This window comes from Colletotrichum fructicola (assembly GCF_000319635.2).
Source record: "Colletotrichum fructicola Nara gc5 chromosome Unknown KSG_Nara_v1_contig09, whole genome shotgun sequence".
NCBI classification, from domain to species: Eukaryota; Fungi; Ascomycota; class Sordariomycetes; order Glomerellales; family Glomerellaceae; genus Colletotrichum; species Colletotrichum fructicola.
Window position 1 is genome coordinate 480659 of NW_027094059.1, and position 16296 is coordinate 496954.

Sequence of the window (16296 nt, forward strand, 5' to 3'; positions counted from 1 at the left end):
GCTGCTACTTCCTTCGTCTGTGTAACTATAAGGTTATAGGACCCTGGGAGGTATTGCGGCTGTAGAAGTGCTGGCCTTGGGCACTTAGGTAAGAGGCCAGCTGTCCTTTGGAGCCTGGTCTGCTGCCGCCCTGGCTGTAGAAGCCTTGGGACCAAGGGATGTTGTTGGTCAACCTTCTGTAGGCGTGTAGCGAAGCGTAGTCGCGCTGCCTCGAGGGCTACCTCTGCTGTAGGTAGGCCAGCATCTCGGATGAGGGCACTGGTTGGTGTGGTCCTCCAGACAGGTAGGATAGCCCTTGCTGCTGCTGTAATAACTCTTCCGACTCTACAGGCTAGACCCTTCTGCCCTGTGCCAACTGTAGCTATCTGTGAAGCAGTACTGCTACTAGTACTGTTGTTGCTGCTTAGAGCTGGCTTAGTCAGGCCTGCATACCAGGTTTCCGCTCCATATAAGGCTATCGGGAGGGCGCAAGCAATAGCTGCTTTTCGAACTGCAGCTGCTGGGAGCCCCCCTTTTGTGTTTGTAAGGTGCTGTAGGAAATAGGCTACCTTCTTTGCTGCTGCTACCTTTATTCCTACATGGTGTTGGAAGGTGAGTCTCCTGTCAAACCAGACCCCTAACCATCTTACAGGCTTTGTTGAGGCTTTAATAGTCAGGCCTCTCGCTTGGATATCGGGTAGGTTTGTTGTCTGTTTATGTTTTCTGCTGAAGTGGATTGCCTCACACTTAGCTGGGTCAAAGGCGACCTTATTTTCTGTTCCCCAGCTGAGGATACTGGTGATCTCCTGGCCTAGGGCTGTAGCGTTCTCTTCTAGCGAGGGGCTAGTAGCTACTAAGCCTATATCATCTGCATAGCCAAACCGTAGCTTCTGATCATCAGCTAGGATATCAGCTATATAGAGCAGGAAGAGGATAGGTGACAGCGGAGAGCCTTGTGGTAGTCCACAGGATAGAGGGAAGTCCTCTGTAGTAGTATCCTCTAGCCTGACCCGGGCTGTTCGGCTAGAGGTGAAGGTGTAGATCAGCCCGATCAGACTGCTTGGCCAGCCCTGCTGCCGTAGCCTGATAATAAGTCGGTTTCGTAGGACGGAGTCAAACGCCCCCTTAACGTCCATTGTTGCTAGCGTGGCTGTAAGCCCTGCATCTAGAGCCCTCTCTATCTCATGGGTTAGGCAGGTTGTCAGGTCGACTGCAGCCCTCCCTGGTAAGGCTCCAACCTGCTGTGGGCTGGCGACCCCTTCTAGGATGGTAAGGTAGGCCATCCTTTTTGCTATCAACCGCTCTAAGCCTTTGCCTAAGCAGGATAATAGAGATATCGGGCGCCAGGACCCAGTCTTAGAGAAGTCTGTTTTCCCCGGTTTCTGGATCATAACAACCTCCGCTTTGCGGAAGGGTCTAGGGAAGTAGCCTACCTGTACGCAGGCCTGGAAGAGCTGCTGTATAGGCCTAGCTACTAAACCCCAGGTGCATTGTAGTAACTTTGTAGTAATCCTATCAGTCCCAGGGGTTGTAGTCTCTGTTAGAGTAGCCTGGCGTACTTCCTCTATACTAACTGTATCCTGCCAGGGTATAAGACGCCTTGTGACCACTGGGATAGCAAAAGGGTTCCCAGGTAGGTCATCTCTAGCGCTAAACCGTTCGAGTAAGGCCTTTCGTAAGGCTTGGGCTCTGTCGTAGGTGTTGCTGATCGTCTCTCCTTCTACTATTAGAGGCGGGGCTTTAACTGCTAGGCTTGACTTCCGCCAGCCTATGATCTTATATAGATCTTGGTCTGTCTTAGCCTCTTCAACCTTAGTAGTCCAGTAGGCGCGTTTTGCCCTTCTAACGGTTGTTAAGAAGACCTTTTGTTCCTCTAGGATAGGGGGAGGTATGACCAGCCCAGGTTCTTGGGCCTGTTGGCGCCTGGCCTTAATAGCAGCTTGGTGGGCTACTGAGCATTCTTCTGTCCACCAGGGGGCTCCCCTACCCTGATTAGTCCGTCTCTTGCCTACAGCTTGAATAGCTGTATAGAAGAGGCTGACCAGTTGGGCAGCTAGGGTGTCTAGCTCTGCTGGGCTGGGCAGTTCCCCTAGAGTAGGTAAGGCTGTAGCCCCAGCCTTTACTAGGTCGATCAGCCGTGGTAGGGCTGACTCTGGTACTGAGAGCTGGTTAGCCTGGCGTCCCTGTTCCTGGGCCCTACTCATAGGAATAATTGTTGTGATGGCTTCGTGGTCAGCCCCTGGGTGTAGGTGTGGGCTGATATAAGCCTCAGTAAAGGGGATATTTGAGAGGGTTAGGTCGAGGGTATGCCCGTGGGTATGGGTAGGGGCCCCAACCTCCCCAATAAACAGAAGATCGTAGCCTTCCGCCCATTCTGCAATATCGTCTCCTCGATTTCGGCTAGGGGACCCAGGTTCCCATGAGGAGTGGTGGGCGTTAAGGTCCCCAGCAATAAGGGCTCTCTCTGGCGGTTGGTAATCTAGAAGGAGGCTGGTTGCTTGGTTTATAGGCTCATCTGGCGGCCTATATATATTCATAATAGTGAGGTCGCCAACTTTCACCCACAAGATATCTCTTGATTGGGTAGGCCTTTGTTGCTGTATTTGCAGCCTTAGACCTTTGCGTGTGTAGGTCATAACCCTAGGCCTTGTGTCTCTGCTGTTCCAGAAGTCAACTGGTACGTAGGAGTTAAAGCCTGGGTGTGTGTTAATCTGCATCTTATCTCTATAGCCTATCCAGGGTTCCTGGATCAGGACTATATCGATCTGATCTGCCCAGCAGAGCTCTAGAAGAGCTGTATGAGCTGGGCTTCTCTTCCCCACGTTACACTGGGCGACCCGTAATACCCGTGGGGGAGCCGTCCTGAGCCTACTGCTCCGAGTCGAGGTCGAGGTGGGTGTAGGCATTAATAACGTTATAATCAGGCTTCTGAGCTACCCGCTGGACCCTGCTGCTTGAGGTAGCTGGGGTATGCTGGGTAGGTAGTGGTGGTAGGATAGGGTTGCTGTCAGAGACGTCTGCTTCAGCCTCAGTCTCGTCCTCCTCCATACTGCTAGAGCTTGCTGTATCGCTAACGTCCGCTACGATGATTGAGTCCTGGGTAGGGGTAGGGGCTCGTGGTCGCTTAGAGCCAGGCTGAGGGCTCGTCAGGCTGTTGCTAGGTTGCTGGGTGCTGCGGGCGTGGGTGCCGGCCTGACTGCTCTGATAGAGGGCCTCATAGGCCTTCTGCCCAGCTTTACGGATCCGGGAGAGTTCCTTCCGACCTGGGAGGGTGGGGGAGCCGTTAACCACTAAGGGCCTTGCTGGGCAGTCCTTATGGTTGGCTTGGAAGGGGCCGGCGCAGTTAGCGCACTTCGGTCTGGCTATGCAGGGCCAGGTCTCATGGGAGCCTGCGGGCCTGCTGCAGTTGCTACAGAGTGGCTGTCGGTTACAGTACCGGTTTGAATGATATCCCTGGCAACCAGGGTCATGTCTGATGAGGGTCTTTTTCTTCTGGATAAGCTGAGATCTGCTGCTTTGGTTGAAGAGCCTGAAGGGTAGTACTTCTACAGAGAAGGAGATGATCCAAGAGACTTCGTTTGTGATAGGATTCACGCCAAGTTGGGATTGGCGGGCCCGGATAGGCTTGCATCCTGTCTGTGCAAAGACCTCCTCTTCAACTAGAGTAGCTGGGTCGAGGGTATCCCCATCGATAGTCCATAGCTTAGCAGGGCAGCGTGGGACAACATAGGTGAACCACTTAGTAGGGGTCTCAACCTTATAGGCTCCAAGACTGTCTGCTAGTTTCTGTTTGTCCGTAAGGAGGGCTTGCTGAACCTGCTTATTCAGGGGTCTCAGTGAGTAGCCAGTTGCGATGTGGTAGATATGTGGGATATCTGCTAGCCGCAGGCCAAGGGCCTGGCAGACCTTCCGGCGGAGGGCAAAAGGGGCATGCTTCCTAGCAGCCGTTAGGCCCTCCTCGGGGATGCGGGCAAAGACCCGGAGGTCCTCCTTTGGCTGGGCTAGAGTCTGAGTCTGAGCCTGGGGATGGATTGGGTTTTGGGTGCGGACCGGGGCCGGGGCCGGGGCTTGGGCTGGGGCTGCAGCTGCAGATTCAGCCGAAGCTACCACCTTAGCCCAATTCCGGCTCGGGGTCGGGGCCGCCGTTCCGTTCCCCATGATCCTCTTCAAGGCTTGAACTACGTAGGTTGTAGCCTCCTTCGCGATCTGCTTCCTAGGCCCCTCAAAGCAAGAGACCACGTTGTCTACAGACTGGGCGATAGCCATAAAGACATCCTTTCGGGCTTCGTAGAGCTTGGCCTCTTCACTAAGGGCTGTAAGGACAGCTCCAGCAGCTGTCCCATTCACAGTTGAGGGTCCCTTAGCCGTTAAGGGGGTTGTCGTAGAGGCGTCGGGCTGGCTTCCCACGAGGCTGGGCCGGGCTGGCTGGGCCTCGGTATCGCGGCGGCGTTTAGCCCTTGAGGTTGGGGACGGCTCCGGAGGGGCTCCAGAGCCTCGATCAGGGCCGGCCGAGGAGGCCGGCATCGGTCCAGAGCCCGCCGGAGGCTGCGAGGCCATCGCGGGAGGGCGCTGGAGGCGAGAATTGAAGGGTTTTCCGCTGTTAAGAATTTTGGTGGTATCCCACGTATTACACTAACAGTGGATGCCAAGAAAAATTAGGCGAGAGGGAAGTTGTTGCCATTGTAGTAGTAGTATCCCGGCGTACGCATCCATTCGTTCTCGCCTTCGTTCGTTTCGCCCTTTCGGTCGTAGAACCAGTGTGGCAAACACAATTGCCGAAGAATGTCTGGTCGCTCCTTTCGTAGGATGTTGTAGATATGGTGCGTAGAGACGACTTGCGACTGGCCACCCTCCATGGCCTGGTGCAAGCAGAGCAGTCCGACGATATCACTCTCATCAGAATGGTAGGTCTGCGCCTTCTGAGTTCGATAAATCCTTCCCTCGCCATTGATGTCTTTCCCCTCTGCCAGATCTTTGATGTGCCCCAGCATGTGGCCTTGGCGGTTCTGGCTCAGGCGACGTCCGATGTAGGAGCCTAAGCCAAGGTACGCGATCGAGGCTTGTCTAGTCGTCCAACTGTGAACGGGAAGACCTCTCAGCACGCCGAAGCCAATGCCATTGATGAGCTCATCTCTGACTGACGCGAGAGTATAGGCAAACGACTTGGGAAGAATAAAAGTTGACTTGTCGACTTCGGAAAGTTGTAAGTTGTTCTTCTCGATGTCGTGAACGGCACTTTCAATGTGGGTGACTTCGTCAGGTGAGAAAACTCGGAGCCAGCGACTGGAATCAGCTTCCAGATCTTCCTTCGTCCATACAGTGCGGCCGACTATAGCCTCTGGCATAGACTCGTAGGGCTCTAGGAGGTCATACTCCGGCTCTCGCTGCCCGGAGCTGAGGCCGAGTCCATAACCCCAAGTATGGAGTGTCGTGGTCTCTGGGGCTGCGGTAATCGTAGACATATCGGAAGGTTTGTATATTTCAGGAATAGACGAAAACTATTGAGAATAGTCATTGAGGGGCAGATAATGATCTTCCGGCCGGTTGGTATTTGCGCTCATAGAAACGCTGACATGGAGTGAAGTTTGTCGATCCGATGGGAACGCGTCCTTTTGTATCCGAGCGTGAAAATGCCATTCAAAAGCCCTCGGAACAGCTTCAGATATCTGCCTGATACGCTGCCCATCCTCCTTGTCCATCACTTCTTCCTTGGTTGGCTTCGAAGTACGGGAGCCCTTCCGACACAAGCTGTACGCTTTCGTGATTCGAATGCCGGTTTTCCTTGCAAACTTCGCATTGTCTTTCCTCGGAGGAAGATCGGGAGGCTAGTCGGAGTCGATGTGTCGAGCAATCACGTCGCTTCATCTCCTATCATATCGGTGTGATAAGGCAGCGCCCGCACCATCTTCCCGAGGAAGGAGACTCCGAGGACCCACTATGGCGCCAACGCCACCCCTGACAGCATCATTCGCAACATCTCAAGAAAACTGGCAATCGGAATCTCTTACTCTGATGAAGATCTGTGTGTATTGCCTCTGTTGTCATCTTTGGGGACTGAAAACAACCGAGGATCAATGCACTAGGCATACTGCCGGAAGAAAAGCCATGGTTCCCTTCGCTATGAGGCAGCGAACGGCCATCTTCGATGTACATAAAGCAGCAAGCGCACATGCTGGCAAGAAAATATCAAAAGAAAAGAGGCTTCAAATTCAGATTGTACATCTTCCATAAGCTTCTAAGACCAGATCATGTCATCCAACACCATTCCAACGGCAGTTTTGAAGCTTCAGACACCAAGAAGTGACAGTAATGGTTCCGCCCAGAATTCTTCCCGTCCCCGGGTCTTGGACACGCACATGGACGGACTCTCAACCGTTGATGGCTCAGGTGCCACCATCGGGAGAAGCGCTCTCATAGCAGGTATTCCAAGATTCACAGATCCTTATCAGGAACGTAAATGGGTTTTGGCACGGATGGCTGGAGCTTTCCGAGTGGTTGCAAGAAAGGGCTACCTCGAGGGCACTGCTGGCCATATTTCAGTCCGCGATCCAGTTGACCCTGACACATTCTGGATAAAACCGTAAGTCACTTATCCCGCCCGAATCTTCGTTCCGCTCACCCTTATTGACGACCCGCGAAAGCCTAGCCCGCCACTTTGGTCTCATGAAGGTGAGCGACTTGGTGCAGGTGAACATGAATGGTGAGATCATAGGTGGCAATCATGTGAGTTTGGAAACATGACCGAATTCACTGTACTCATACTAAACCAACGAGGCATGCATCAACAATGCCGGTTTCAACATTCACTCGGCTTTGCACCACGCCCCTCCCGATGTCAACGCAGCGTGTCATTTCCACAGCATTCACGGAAAAGCTTGGGCATCCTTCGGACGACCACTCGAGATGCTCAACCAAGATGCTTGCACCTTCTACAATGATCATGCCGTCCATGACATGTTTGGTGGTATTGCATTTCAGGCGTCGGAGGGGGGGCGGATCGCGGCAGCATTGGGACCCAACAGGTGCGCGATATTGAAGAATCACGGCCTTCTAACAACGGGAAAGACTGTCGATGAGGCTGCATTTCTCTACACTCTGATGGAGAACTCGTGCCGCGTCCAGCTTCTGGCGGAAGCAGCTGATGCTTCTGGTATTAAAAAGTCTATCTGTCCTCATGAGGAAGCGGAGTATACGTATCGACTGACCACTCCCGAAGCCATGTGGTTGGAATTTCAACCCGATTATGAGTACGAGCTGGCGGTTTCAGGAGGCGACTTCCTACTTTAACGTCGGATACCACGATAGACAACGGACGAAAAGAGTTTTGACCAACATAAATATAAATACGCCACCATTGCTTGTTCCTTCATACTCTTCGTGGCCTTCTGGTCATGTGCTTGATGAAATTCCATACGTTACACAAGGATTATATTGACCTAGCGCAGGCTAGGGGCTTCATTTGGGTCAAAGAGCCAGTCTGACAAGGGCCCGTTCTCAGATGCTTACAGTTACTACAGCCTCTGCGCCACTGGTGTCTAGTCGAAGGCTTCCTGGCTGCGTGACGGCGCCGTAAATTGTTTGCAGAGAGAGATTGTTATCGATAGTGAATGTAAAAGACTTATGTGTTTCTTTGAGATGGAAATGTGATTCACCTTGTCAGTCTGTTCCCGAGTGTGTATAAAACACCTCCATCAACCCAGCTACGATCTAAGCAAAATGAGAAGGAGCAAGCCTCACTCACTCGACATCATAAGCCACCTGTCTTTGCCAATCGCATTTTGGATCTTACACCGCTTGATTTGACACCACGACAACCATAATGCAGCTCAGCTCTCTGACTCTCGCCTTGGCCGCTGGCCTTGCCGTCAACGTCCAGGGCGCCGCTATCCTCGCACCCCGCAACGAGACCGCGCCAGTTCTTATGTACAGCCGGGTGGTCGAGGCTGGAACCTTGGAGTACTGAGGCTCTACTTCTGAATCATCAGCCACGTTCGATGGGGATGCCGCCTGGGAGAACCAAGCATCCTGGCCTCCGGTCGCTTCGCCGGCGGGATCCGAAGCCAACGCCCAGTGTGGCAGTAATAACGTCTTTTGTTCCGACACAAACGGCGCCCCTACGGACTTGTGCAAGAGATTGGTCAATACCCTGCTCAACAACCGCGGTGTCATCGTCCCCAGCAATGTGAATGGTATCTCGCTGACCTCGGATCGCTCCATCTGCTGGATTGGTTGGAGGGACACGATTACCAACATGCCACAGGTACGTAGTCTGGAACATTTCCTCCGCTCTCCTTTGGGTGGGACTTAACTAAGATATAATTCATCAAGGGCAATCTCATTGACGCCGCTGCGACCACTATTGGCAAGTGCGGATCTGATGATGCCGTTTCGGGTTGGGCAGAAAACGTCAATCTCAACAACGTTTGCAGCCGCCAGTGTCTTTCCGACCGCTTGGGCTGCTGGTAGACTGCGGTGTCGCTTGACGCTTGAGTGGAGGCAGATGTATCTGTTTCCACAAGATATCTGCAGTAAGTCTCGATTTGCCGATCTACAAGGCGGCTGGCCTGCAGAAGAAATTGTAATACACAACGCATGGGTGGCAGTTTCTTATTTTGTCTCGCCGGCAACAATGAATTGATCGTGGGGACTCTGAGAGCTCCAACAGAATGAGAGCAAACTCTCGTCGTTTGTGTATTACTTAGTTAGGTAGTAAGGAATTGAAACTCCAGTCACCAATTATGCCTTTCACTTCCCTGACAGAAACTTTGCTCATTACCAAGAACAGTCCATGAAATTTGCGGCGACTTCCAGTACAGCATACTTCGTGTGGGCTTCCATGGCGAAGTAGGAAGCTCAACACGGTGATCATCATCTTCCGGCTGTAAACTGCCACTGCTTGGCCTTCAACAGGTTGTATAAAACCACCAGCGTTGGAGTCGCGACTCCGAAGCTGCGCGCGGTACGAATAGGGTTGCCAAGAATGACCTCAATCTCCATTGGTCGTCCTCTAATAGCATCGACCTGCATGCTGGGCTTTAAGTGTGCTTCCTTGGGTGTAAAAGCGACCATATCTTCTTGGATCCCCGACGGAAGCACACAACCGGCTGCTCTTGCGATTTCCACAACTTCGTCCATGGCGGGGCGAATGAGTGTGTCAATACCTCCGGCATCCTGTGCGGTCCCCGAGTCCATGTTTGTCAAGGCGCAGACTGTGTTGAAAGATGCATTCCAGATGAGTTTTCTCCATCGATGCCAGATGATATCTTCTTGAATGTTGCACTTCGCTCCCCCAAGATTGTACATGTCTGCAAATTTGACACATGAGTCTCGAGACTTTCCGTGGCTCTGAAACGGAAAGGGTGAGATCTGGAGGATGTCCGGGTCATTGTGGAGAAGCTCGCGGCCGTTGAGCTCACATCCGATCATGGGGACGCCTGACAGAAGTGTGGCTTTTGGAAAGGCGTCAACGAAAGGTTGTTCGATGTCGATGCCGTTCTGGACCAAAACGATCGAGGTGCGATCCAGAGTTACAGCGGGAGCGATGATATCCGGGATCGAGTAGATGTCAGGGAGGTTCTTGAGGGCGACGACAACATAGTCAAAGGGGCCGTGTTGGAGAGAATCGTGGACAGTACACTCAACTGTCCGTTGGTGTCAGCTTTAGAAACCTCACGTTTGACAAATGACGTACTACTATGAGGTCTCCAAGAGTCGATCTCCCCATGGTCGACGCTTTGGATTCGGAACCCTTGGCTTTTCACCAAGTCAAAGTTCGACCGCAGGATGGCCGTGACCGTTGCCTGCCCCGACTTCTGCAGCGCAAAAGCGCACATGGTGCCGACTGGACCGCAGCCCACAACCAGTATCTTTACTAGCTCCATAACAAATACGAAACCATTTGCAAATTGATTGATGTCCTATTAGTGGATTCGATTGATTGTTCAAATAAAGATGGGAAACACTGTATACATATCCCCGGTATCTAAGTGCGCCGCAGGCTTTTGCCGGCGGCCTATTCTATCTTTCTCCATGGCGTCTAATCTGACGCGGCAAGAGACTGCGAGAGACTAACTTGACTAGCAATATTACTTTCTTCCCACGAGGCGTCCTGCAGAACTCTTGAACTTTTGCCACGAGCTCACGCTAGGCACCTCGAGGTCCTCCTCCGCCTCCAACTCGGCCAACCCACTCTGCAGGTCGACGTCTTCGGACTTGATGGCCCAGGTATCTCCCCGGTACAGGAAGCGGTGCACAAAATAGATGACCACGAAAAGTGGAAGGCCAATGTACGCCGAAAGAAAGTCTGCCACCGACCATCTCGACGGGAAGAACACCGTGAATCCGTTCAGCAAGCAGAGAATAGCGAATACGACCAATGAGATCCATGCACCTACTGGCTGCAGCCATGAGCGAGCGGTGAGTATTTCCTTCGGCACTTGCTGGGTTTCACAGGCCTCCCGGAATCGCAGATAAATGATCCCGCAGCACACCCAAGAGATGAAACCACCCGTGTTAACAAGATTCAGAAGCCAGTTGAAGACGTCTGCCGCCGACGAGTTGACGTTCATGTATGCCAAGAGCGAGAACAGAGAGCTGGCAATGACAGCGTAGATCGGAACTCCCTGCTTCGTGCACCGTCTGAAGATGGCCGGGGCGCTTCCTTCGCAGGCCATTGAGTAGAGGGATCTGCTGGCCAGGTACAAGAATGAGTTTCCTGCGGACCAGGCCGCGGTAACGATAACGGCGTTGATAACGCTGTCCAGACCTTTGATGCTGGCATTCTTGATGCCGACGACCCAAGGGGATGAAGCAGCACCCGAACCGCCGTTCGTAAGAGCTGAGGCATCGGATGGGCAGATGACAGAGATGGCAATTGTGCCGCCGATGTAAAACACAACAAGACGCCAGAAGAAGTTGCGGGCGATCTTAGGCAGGTTGCGGCGGGGTGACTGGACTTCCCCGGCCGTAACGACGATCATCTCCGGAGAGAAGGTGAAGGGCAGGACGCTGCTGAGAAATGTGGATAACGCAGCCACAAACCTGCCCGCATCACCGTCGACAATCATAGTCTTGGTGGCGCCGGGATGTTGCCAGTACCGGAAGCCCAGTCGGTCATGGCTGGGTCCACCGCCCCAGAAAAGGATGAACGAAAGGATCAGGAGGCCGACGATCGTGATGACTTTCAAGCTGGCGAACCAGAACTCGGTTTCGCCATAGAACTTGACCGGTAGCAGGTTCAGACCGACCACCAGCAGAAGCATGATAGTGATCCAGACCGCATTGTTTACGTTTGGGTTCCAGTACTCGATAACGAGTGCGGACGCCGTAAGTTCGAAGGGAACGAAGATGGCGAATGAGTAGAAGTACAACCATCCCATCATGAAACCCAAGCTTCGAGAGACGTAGCGACTTCCATAGTAGTTCATCGTGCCGCCCGGGAGAGGCAGGTATGTCGAAATCTCGACGACGGCGGTAAGGACCATGTAGATCAGGGCGGACATGACGACGTAGCTTCCGACCAGGAATGCCGGCCCGCCTCGGGCCAAGGTGCCGCCGGAGCTGACGAAGAGGCCGGTTCCAATGGATCCTCCCAGCGCGATGAACTGCGCATGTCGTGATGATAGGCCGCGCTTCGTTGTCAAGTCTCTATTTTCGGCGACATCGACCGACTCTGGGCGAGTGACCTGCGGGTCGACGCTGTGTTTCGCCTCGCTGTCACTTTCGATTTTCGGCTCCCTTTCGACCGACATCTTGGCGACTGGGGCTTTAGGAGAAAGAGACCAGTGTAGAATGGAATTAAAAACACGTGTAAGGATATGTTCGCCTGCAGAATATATGCATGTTACTCCGAGAATCCACCGCTACGCCGCGCTCATTATATATGTCGTTACGAATCCCTTTAGCGGATTCTACACGACGTCGTTCACGATCACGTATTTGACGTTTCAGAGATAAGAAGTCGTCTTATCTATGGTAACGCAATTTTAGCTTTGGATGGTGGCCATGTCCTCCCGCAAGATATCGGAGTCGGCTGCTCCAAGCCGTGTGGCCGGAAAGTGGGGTCTCGGAGTCTCCTTCCTTCGGCATGCCGCATGTGATAAGCGCGAACATCGGACGTTGGTCGGAGATGTTCCCCGCGCTCAGTGTGTGATGCCTGCAGTAGTTTGGTGGTATTTAAAATTCAGGCGGGGGTGATTGCCGTTCAGATCGTTCTCACAAACATCAGCTTAATCATCTCAGTTTAACATTTCATGAAAATGAGATTCACTGACGCCCTTGTTTTGGCCGGGGCTGCGCAGACGGCCGCACTCAACGTCGGTCCAGACTACCGGTACCAAATTGAAGGTATTTCAACCCCGCTTTAGCAAACTGAGAGGCAAGTTGACTTATCATCATCAGATTTGGATAAAGACCTCCCTTTCTCACAGCCTGTTACGTTTGCCCATTTGGAATGGCAGAGATGTCTGGCTGAATCTCATAACAAGGTGACCAAACTCAAGCCGCTGGTCTCTGCACACCGGCTAATCAACGTTTCCAGCCTCTTGATGTTGCGATCTTGGGTTTTCCTTACGATACGTCGACATCATACCGTCCCGGAGCTCGCTTTGGGCCCAGAGGTATCCGCGCCGGATCATCTAGAGAAAAGAAGGGTCGCAGCTACAACACCGTCTGGGGTGTCGACCCATACGAAGAGGGCCTCGAGATTATCGACTGTGGCGATGTACCCATCACCCCTTTCGACGCCCAGCATGCCTTCAAGCAGATGGAGCAAGCGTATCGTCAGATTCTCTACCACCCAACGTCGGACAACAGTACGCAGCCGATGTCGCATAAGTAAACTCTGTGTAATTTTCGCTGACATGTCAACAGATCAATGGGAGCACCCAAGAATCATTAGTCTCGGTGGCGATCACTCCATCGTACTGCCCATTCTTCGTAGCCTGAAGACTGTGTACGGCCCAGTTTCTGTTATTCACCTTGACTCTCATCTTGATACGTAAGTTAATGTCAATTCGCGGAGAAAAATGCTGTGCTGATTGGATCTTAGTTGGGACCCTTACGAAGGATATACTGGTATCGTGTCTAATCAATCCGCAATCACTCACGGTACCTTCTTCTGGCACGCCAGTCGCGAAGGTTGTGTGAGGAAGGGCACTAGCGTTCATGGCGGCTTGAGGACTAAGCTCTTCGTAGGCATCTTGCTTCTATCATGTGTACTGAATTCAACTGACAGATTTCAGGGACCGAAAGATTATGAGATCGACAAAGATGTCGTCGGCTTCACCATCATTGAAGCCCACGAGATCGACGACATTGGAATGAATGGCATCATCGAGAAGGTTAAGAAGGCTGTTGGTGACACGCCTGTATATCTGTCCATCGACATTGACGGTAATCTACCATTTACTTTTCAATCACAGAGCAAGAGGCTAATTGGGTTCAATGAATGCAGTCCTGGACCCTAGTATTGCTCCGGCAACGGGCACCCCAGAGTCAGGAGGCTGGACTACCCGTGAGCTTAAGAGGTTCTTGAAGGGGCTCGAAGGCTTGAACATGGTTGGCGCCGACGTCGTGGAAGTCAGCCCACCTTATGATACTGTTGCCGAGACGACCTCAGTCGCTGCGGCAGATCTTATCGTGGATATCTTGGCCGGCATGACAAAGAAGAAGGCCTTCAAGCCAGCACCTGAAGTCAAGGATGAGCTTTGAGGAGTTGTCTCTGTACGAGCCAATAATTGGCATGCATGCGTTGGACCGATAATTGATTGTGCTGGTACTACTGGCGATGCAGCTGAGGCCATCGCAGATCAGCTTACGTTGTATTACGAACAACTGTTCTCGCCAATAGGCTCCGTCGTTTTAGGTGTTTGAAATGTGGCTGTGAGGTTTTTCTAAGTCATACACACGCAATGTACTTCCGGAGAAATGCTGTCACACATACGGCGCATTTATCCGATTAATCACTTGAGCACTTGAGCTGAAGCTTACGCTCAGTGTGACAAGTCAGAAAGCCAGGAATTACACAGTCATCAACCGCGCGGGATGAACACAGTTTCTATCCGTGTTTGGACGTCAATCATTTACGATCAACATCGGAAGCAGTGTGTGTACTTGTATGCAGAAGAACGACGGCTCGGTCACGGCTCGGCCCGCCGCCTTCGCCCGGCGCAAATGTTCTTGAGCCGCGCGGGAGGGCCGCTACTACCCCACTTCGGCGGCGCAACGACTCCATAGCCGGTAATAATTCCGGATTGGATCGGGGACGTGACTGTATTTACCGCGCGGCATACCCCGCTCGTGGCCACGGCAGATCACTCAGTGGCCAGCAATTCCTGCCGTGCTACCATCCCTCGTCACTTTTCAGAACCTGTGTAGGTATGAACGGTCCGAATGGCTCTGCTAGAAGTAATTGCCATGGCATGACTACCGCGCGCTCATTGATCAGACTCGGGTATTCTTAGTCTGCCGTATTCTGGGTTGGTTCGTGTTATGAAATATTTAAGACGATGGCTTAGACCTTGGTTTTGTGATATTCTTCTCTGCACAGCATACTTACATGTCTTCTTCAACTGAACCTTTTGCATCTGCATCAACATGTCAATCGTCGCGGTTATTGGGGCCACCGGTGCTCAAGGAGGCTCGGTCGTCAACCAGCTCCTTCAAGACCCAAAGTGGAAGGTCCGAGGAATAACAAGGAACGCGAATAGTGCAAACGCCAAAAGCCTGGCAGAGAAGGTACGCATAAACGTATTTCAGGATGAATTCCTGTCTCATCATGTCTTTCAGGGGGTCGAGGTCGTAACCGCCGATGTCAACGATGAGTCTAGCCTGGTCAAGGCCTTCGAGGGAGCAGCAGCAGCTTTCGTTGTGACGACTTATTGGGAGTCCGTTCCAACCTTGGGCCGTGATGGAGCAGGCCTGGAGGAGCTCGAGCAGCTCAAGGACCTCGCCAGGGCTGCCTCACAGTCAACCACTCTCAACCACTACGTCATTAGTAGCTTGCCCCACGCAGACAAAGCATCCAACGGGAGGCTGAAGGTCCCTCACCTTGACTACAAGCAACAGGCCATAGACTGGATGATCGAGAACACTCCTGAGTTGTGGTCGAAAACGACAGAGTTCTGGCTGGGTTGGTACACCTCGAACCTGGCTTTTTTGCCAACGATGAGATTCACTCCAATTGTACGTTGAGAGATAACCATGATTTGTCTAAGCACATGACATCACTGACCAGATTCCTCTTCAAAGCCAATGTCTGCAGGGTATGCGTTCATCGTTCCGTCGTCCCCATCCGGCATACTCCCCATCTCTGGCGACGCCCAGACCAACTCCGGTATTGTCGTTCGCGGAATCCTGGACGCTGGTGCAAAAGCCTACGGGAAGGTTGCAGTCTGTGTCACGGACTACAAGCCCATGACCCAGTTGGTAGACGTATTCGAAAAGGTCACCGGCAAGCCCGCGGTTTACTTTGAGATATCCGACAGCGACATGGCCAAAATCTGGGGAGACTTTGGTGCGGAGCTAGCGGCTCAGTTGAGGTTCAGCGAGGAGTTCCCTGATTGGAGTTCGCTCGCCTCTGGGAGAATTATTTCACTGGAGGAGCTTGGTGTTCAGGGCAAGTTGATCAACTTCGAGCAGGCGCTGACGGCGTTGAAGGATAAGATCATTTGAAAGTTGGGAATGCTAGCAACATTTGGATCTCGCAAAAGACTCTGGGCTCGAGAGTATTGCTTAGCCTCTCCAGTGATATGATTCCAGCTTTTTACAGATGACTAGACATCCGTGGGACTAAAGGGCTTAACCCAAAGTATTCATGCTATTGACACTATTATTATGAGAATTCACTCTGAAACAGTGATTCGTAGGTTTCCCTCATATTCAATGCTATTGTTCTACTCCCTTCGTAACTCTTATTCATGTCTACGAGCTTTTCTCGTAGGGAACCTCGGCCATAGTGTGAATTATCACCATAAACCCAGCATGGACCCCTAACACTAAGGTACTCGCAAATTCTTGACCCATGAGCTGAGGCCATTCAAATGCGTCGATCCAATCGGTGCATATTTCACTAGATCATTAATCATAAAACAAAACAAACACTAACGACGCGGTGTACCTAAAAAGTGAGACCGTTTCATTAGGCTACCCTTACTCTAACTCAGTTGGCGTTGAGGATGCCTGCTTGCTTCGACCATCGTACACGTCGTCTATCTCTATTCGTGGCTAAAGTGTAACGTAGACGTCAACAGACAGCCGGTGCCCAGACAGGCAACTCTTTCGGCGGCACAGACAACTCATCCCAAACTCTTCACCGCA

General features: G+C 52.3%; 7 protein-coding genes across 7 annotated transcripts; 3 read left to right on the forward strand and 4 right to left on the reverse strand.

Moving 5' to 3' along the window:
- Positions 1 to 2847: 2847 nt before the first annotated feature.
- Positions 2848 to 4536, reverse strand: CGGC5_v014415 (uncharacterized protein; the record flags this gene model as incomplete). The annotated part of the gene is made up of 1 exon (XM_032029230.2): positions 2848 to 4536. One exon carries the CDS (start codon positions 4534 to 4536, stop codon positions 2848 to 2850), a length of 1689 nt encoding a protein of 562 aa, XP_031891122.2.
- A 98-nt stretch (positions 4537 to 4634) lies between these two features.
- Positions 4635 to 5441, reverse strand: CGGC5_v014416 (Taurine hydroxylase-like protein SAT17; the record flags this gene model as incomplete). Its single annotated transcript, XM_032029231.1, has 1 exon — positions 4635 to 5441. One exon carries the CDS (start codon positions 5439 to 5441, stop codon positions 4635 to 4637), a length of 807 nt encoding a protein of 268 aa, XP_031891121.1.
- Positions 5442 to 6452: 1011 nt separating this feature from the next.
- CGGC5_v014417 (Meiotically up-regulated gene 14 protein) lies at positions 6453 to 7266 on the forward strand (the record flags this gene model as incomplete). The annotated part of the gene is made up of 3 exons (XM_032029232.1): positions 6453 to 6559; positions 6621 to 6702; positions 6754 to 7266. 3 exons carry the CDS (start codon positions 6453 to 6455, stop codon positions 7264 to 7266), a joined length of 702 nt encoding a protein of 233 aa, XP_031891120.1.
- A 1581-nt stretch (positions 7267 to 8847) lies between these two features.
- On the reverse strand, positions 8848 to 9812 carry CGGC5_v014418 (Uncharacterized protein; the record flags this gene model as incomplete). The annotated part of the gene is made up of 2 exons (XM_032029234.1): positions 8848 to 9620; positions 9671 to 9812. The coding sequence occupies 2 exons, from the start codon at positions 9810 to 9812 to the stop codon at positions 8848 to 8850; spliced, it is 915 nt and encodes a 304-aa protein (XP_031891118.1).
- Positions 9813 to 10064: 252 nt separating this feature from the next.
- PUT4-1-0 (Proline-specific permease) lies at positions 10065 to 11729 on the reverse strand (the record flags this gene model as incomplete). Its single annotated transcript, XM_032029235.1, has 1 exon — positions 10065 to 11729. The coding sequence occupies one exon, from the start codon at positions 11727 to 11729 to the stop codon at positions 10065 to 10067; it is 1665 nt and encodes a 554-aa protein (XP_031891117.1).
- A 507-nt stretch (positions 11730 to 12236) lies between these two features.
- Positions 12237 to 13689, forward strand: CGGC5_v014420 (putative agmatinase 2; the record flags this gene model as incomplete). The annotated part of the gene is made up of 7 exons (XM_032029236.1): positions 12237 to 12324; positions 12379 to 12464; positions 12518 to 12791; positions 12850 to 12976; positions 13028 to 13169; positions 13221 to 13371; positions 13433 to 13689. 7 exons carry the CDS (start codon positions 12237 to 12239, stop codon positions 13687 to 13689), a joined length of 1125 nt encoding a protein of 374 aa, XP_031891116.1.
- Positions 13690 to 14574: 885 nt separating this feature from the next.
- On the forward strand, positions 14575 to 15651 carry NMRAL1-4 (NmrA-like family domain-containing protein 1; the record flags this gene model as incomplete). Its single annotated transcript, XM_032029237.1, has 3 exons — positions 14575 to 14715; positions 14767 to 15162; positions 15229 to 15651. 3 exons carry the CDS (start codon positions 14575 to 14577, stop codon positions 15649 to 15651), a joined length of 960 nt encoding a protein of 319 aa, XP_031891115.1.
- Between the last annotated feature and the right edge of the window lie 645 nt (positions 15652 to 16296).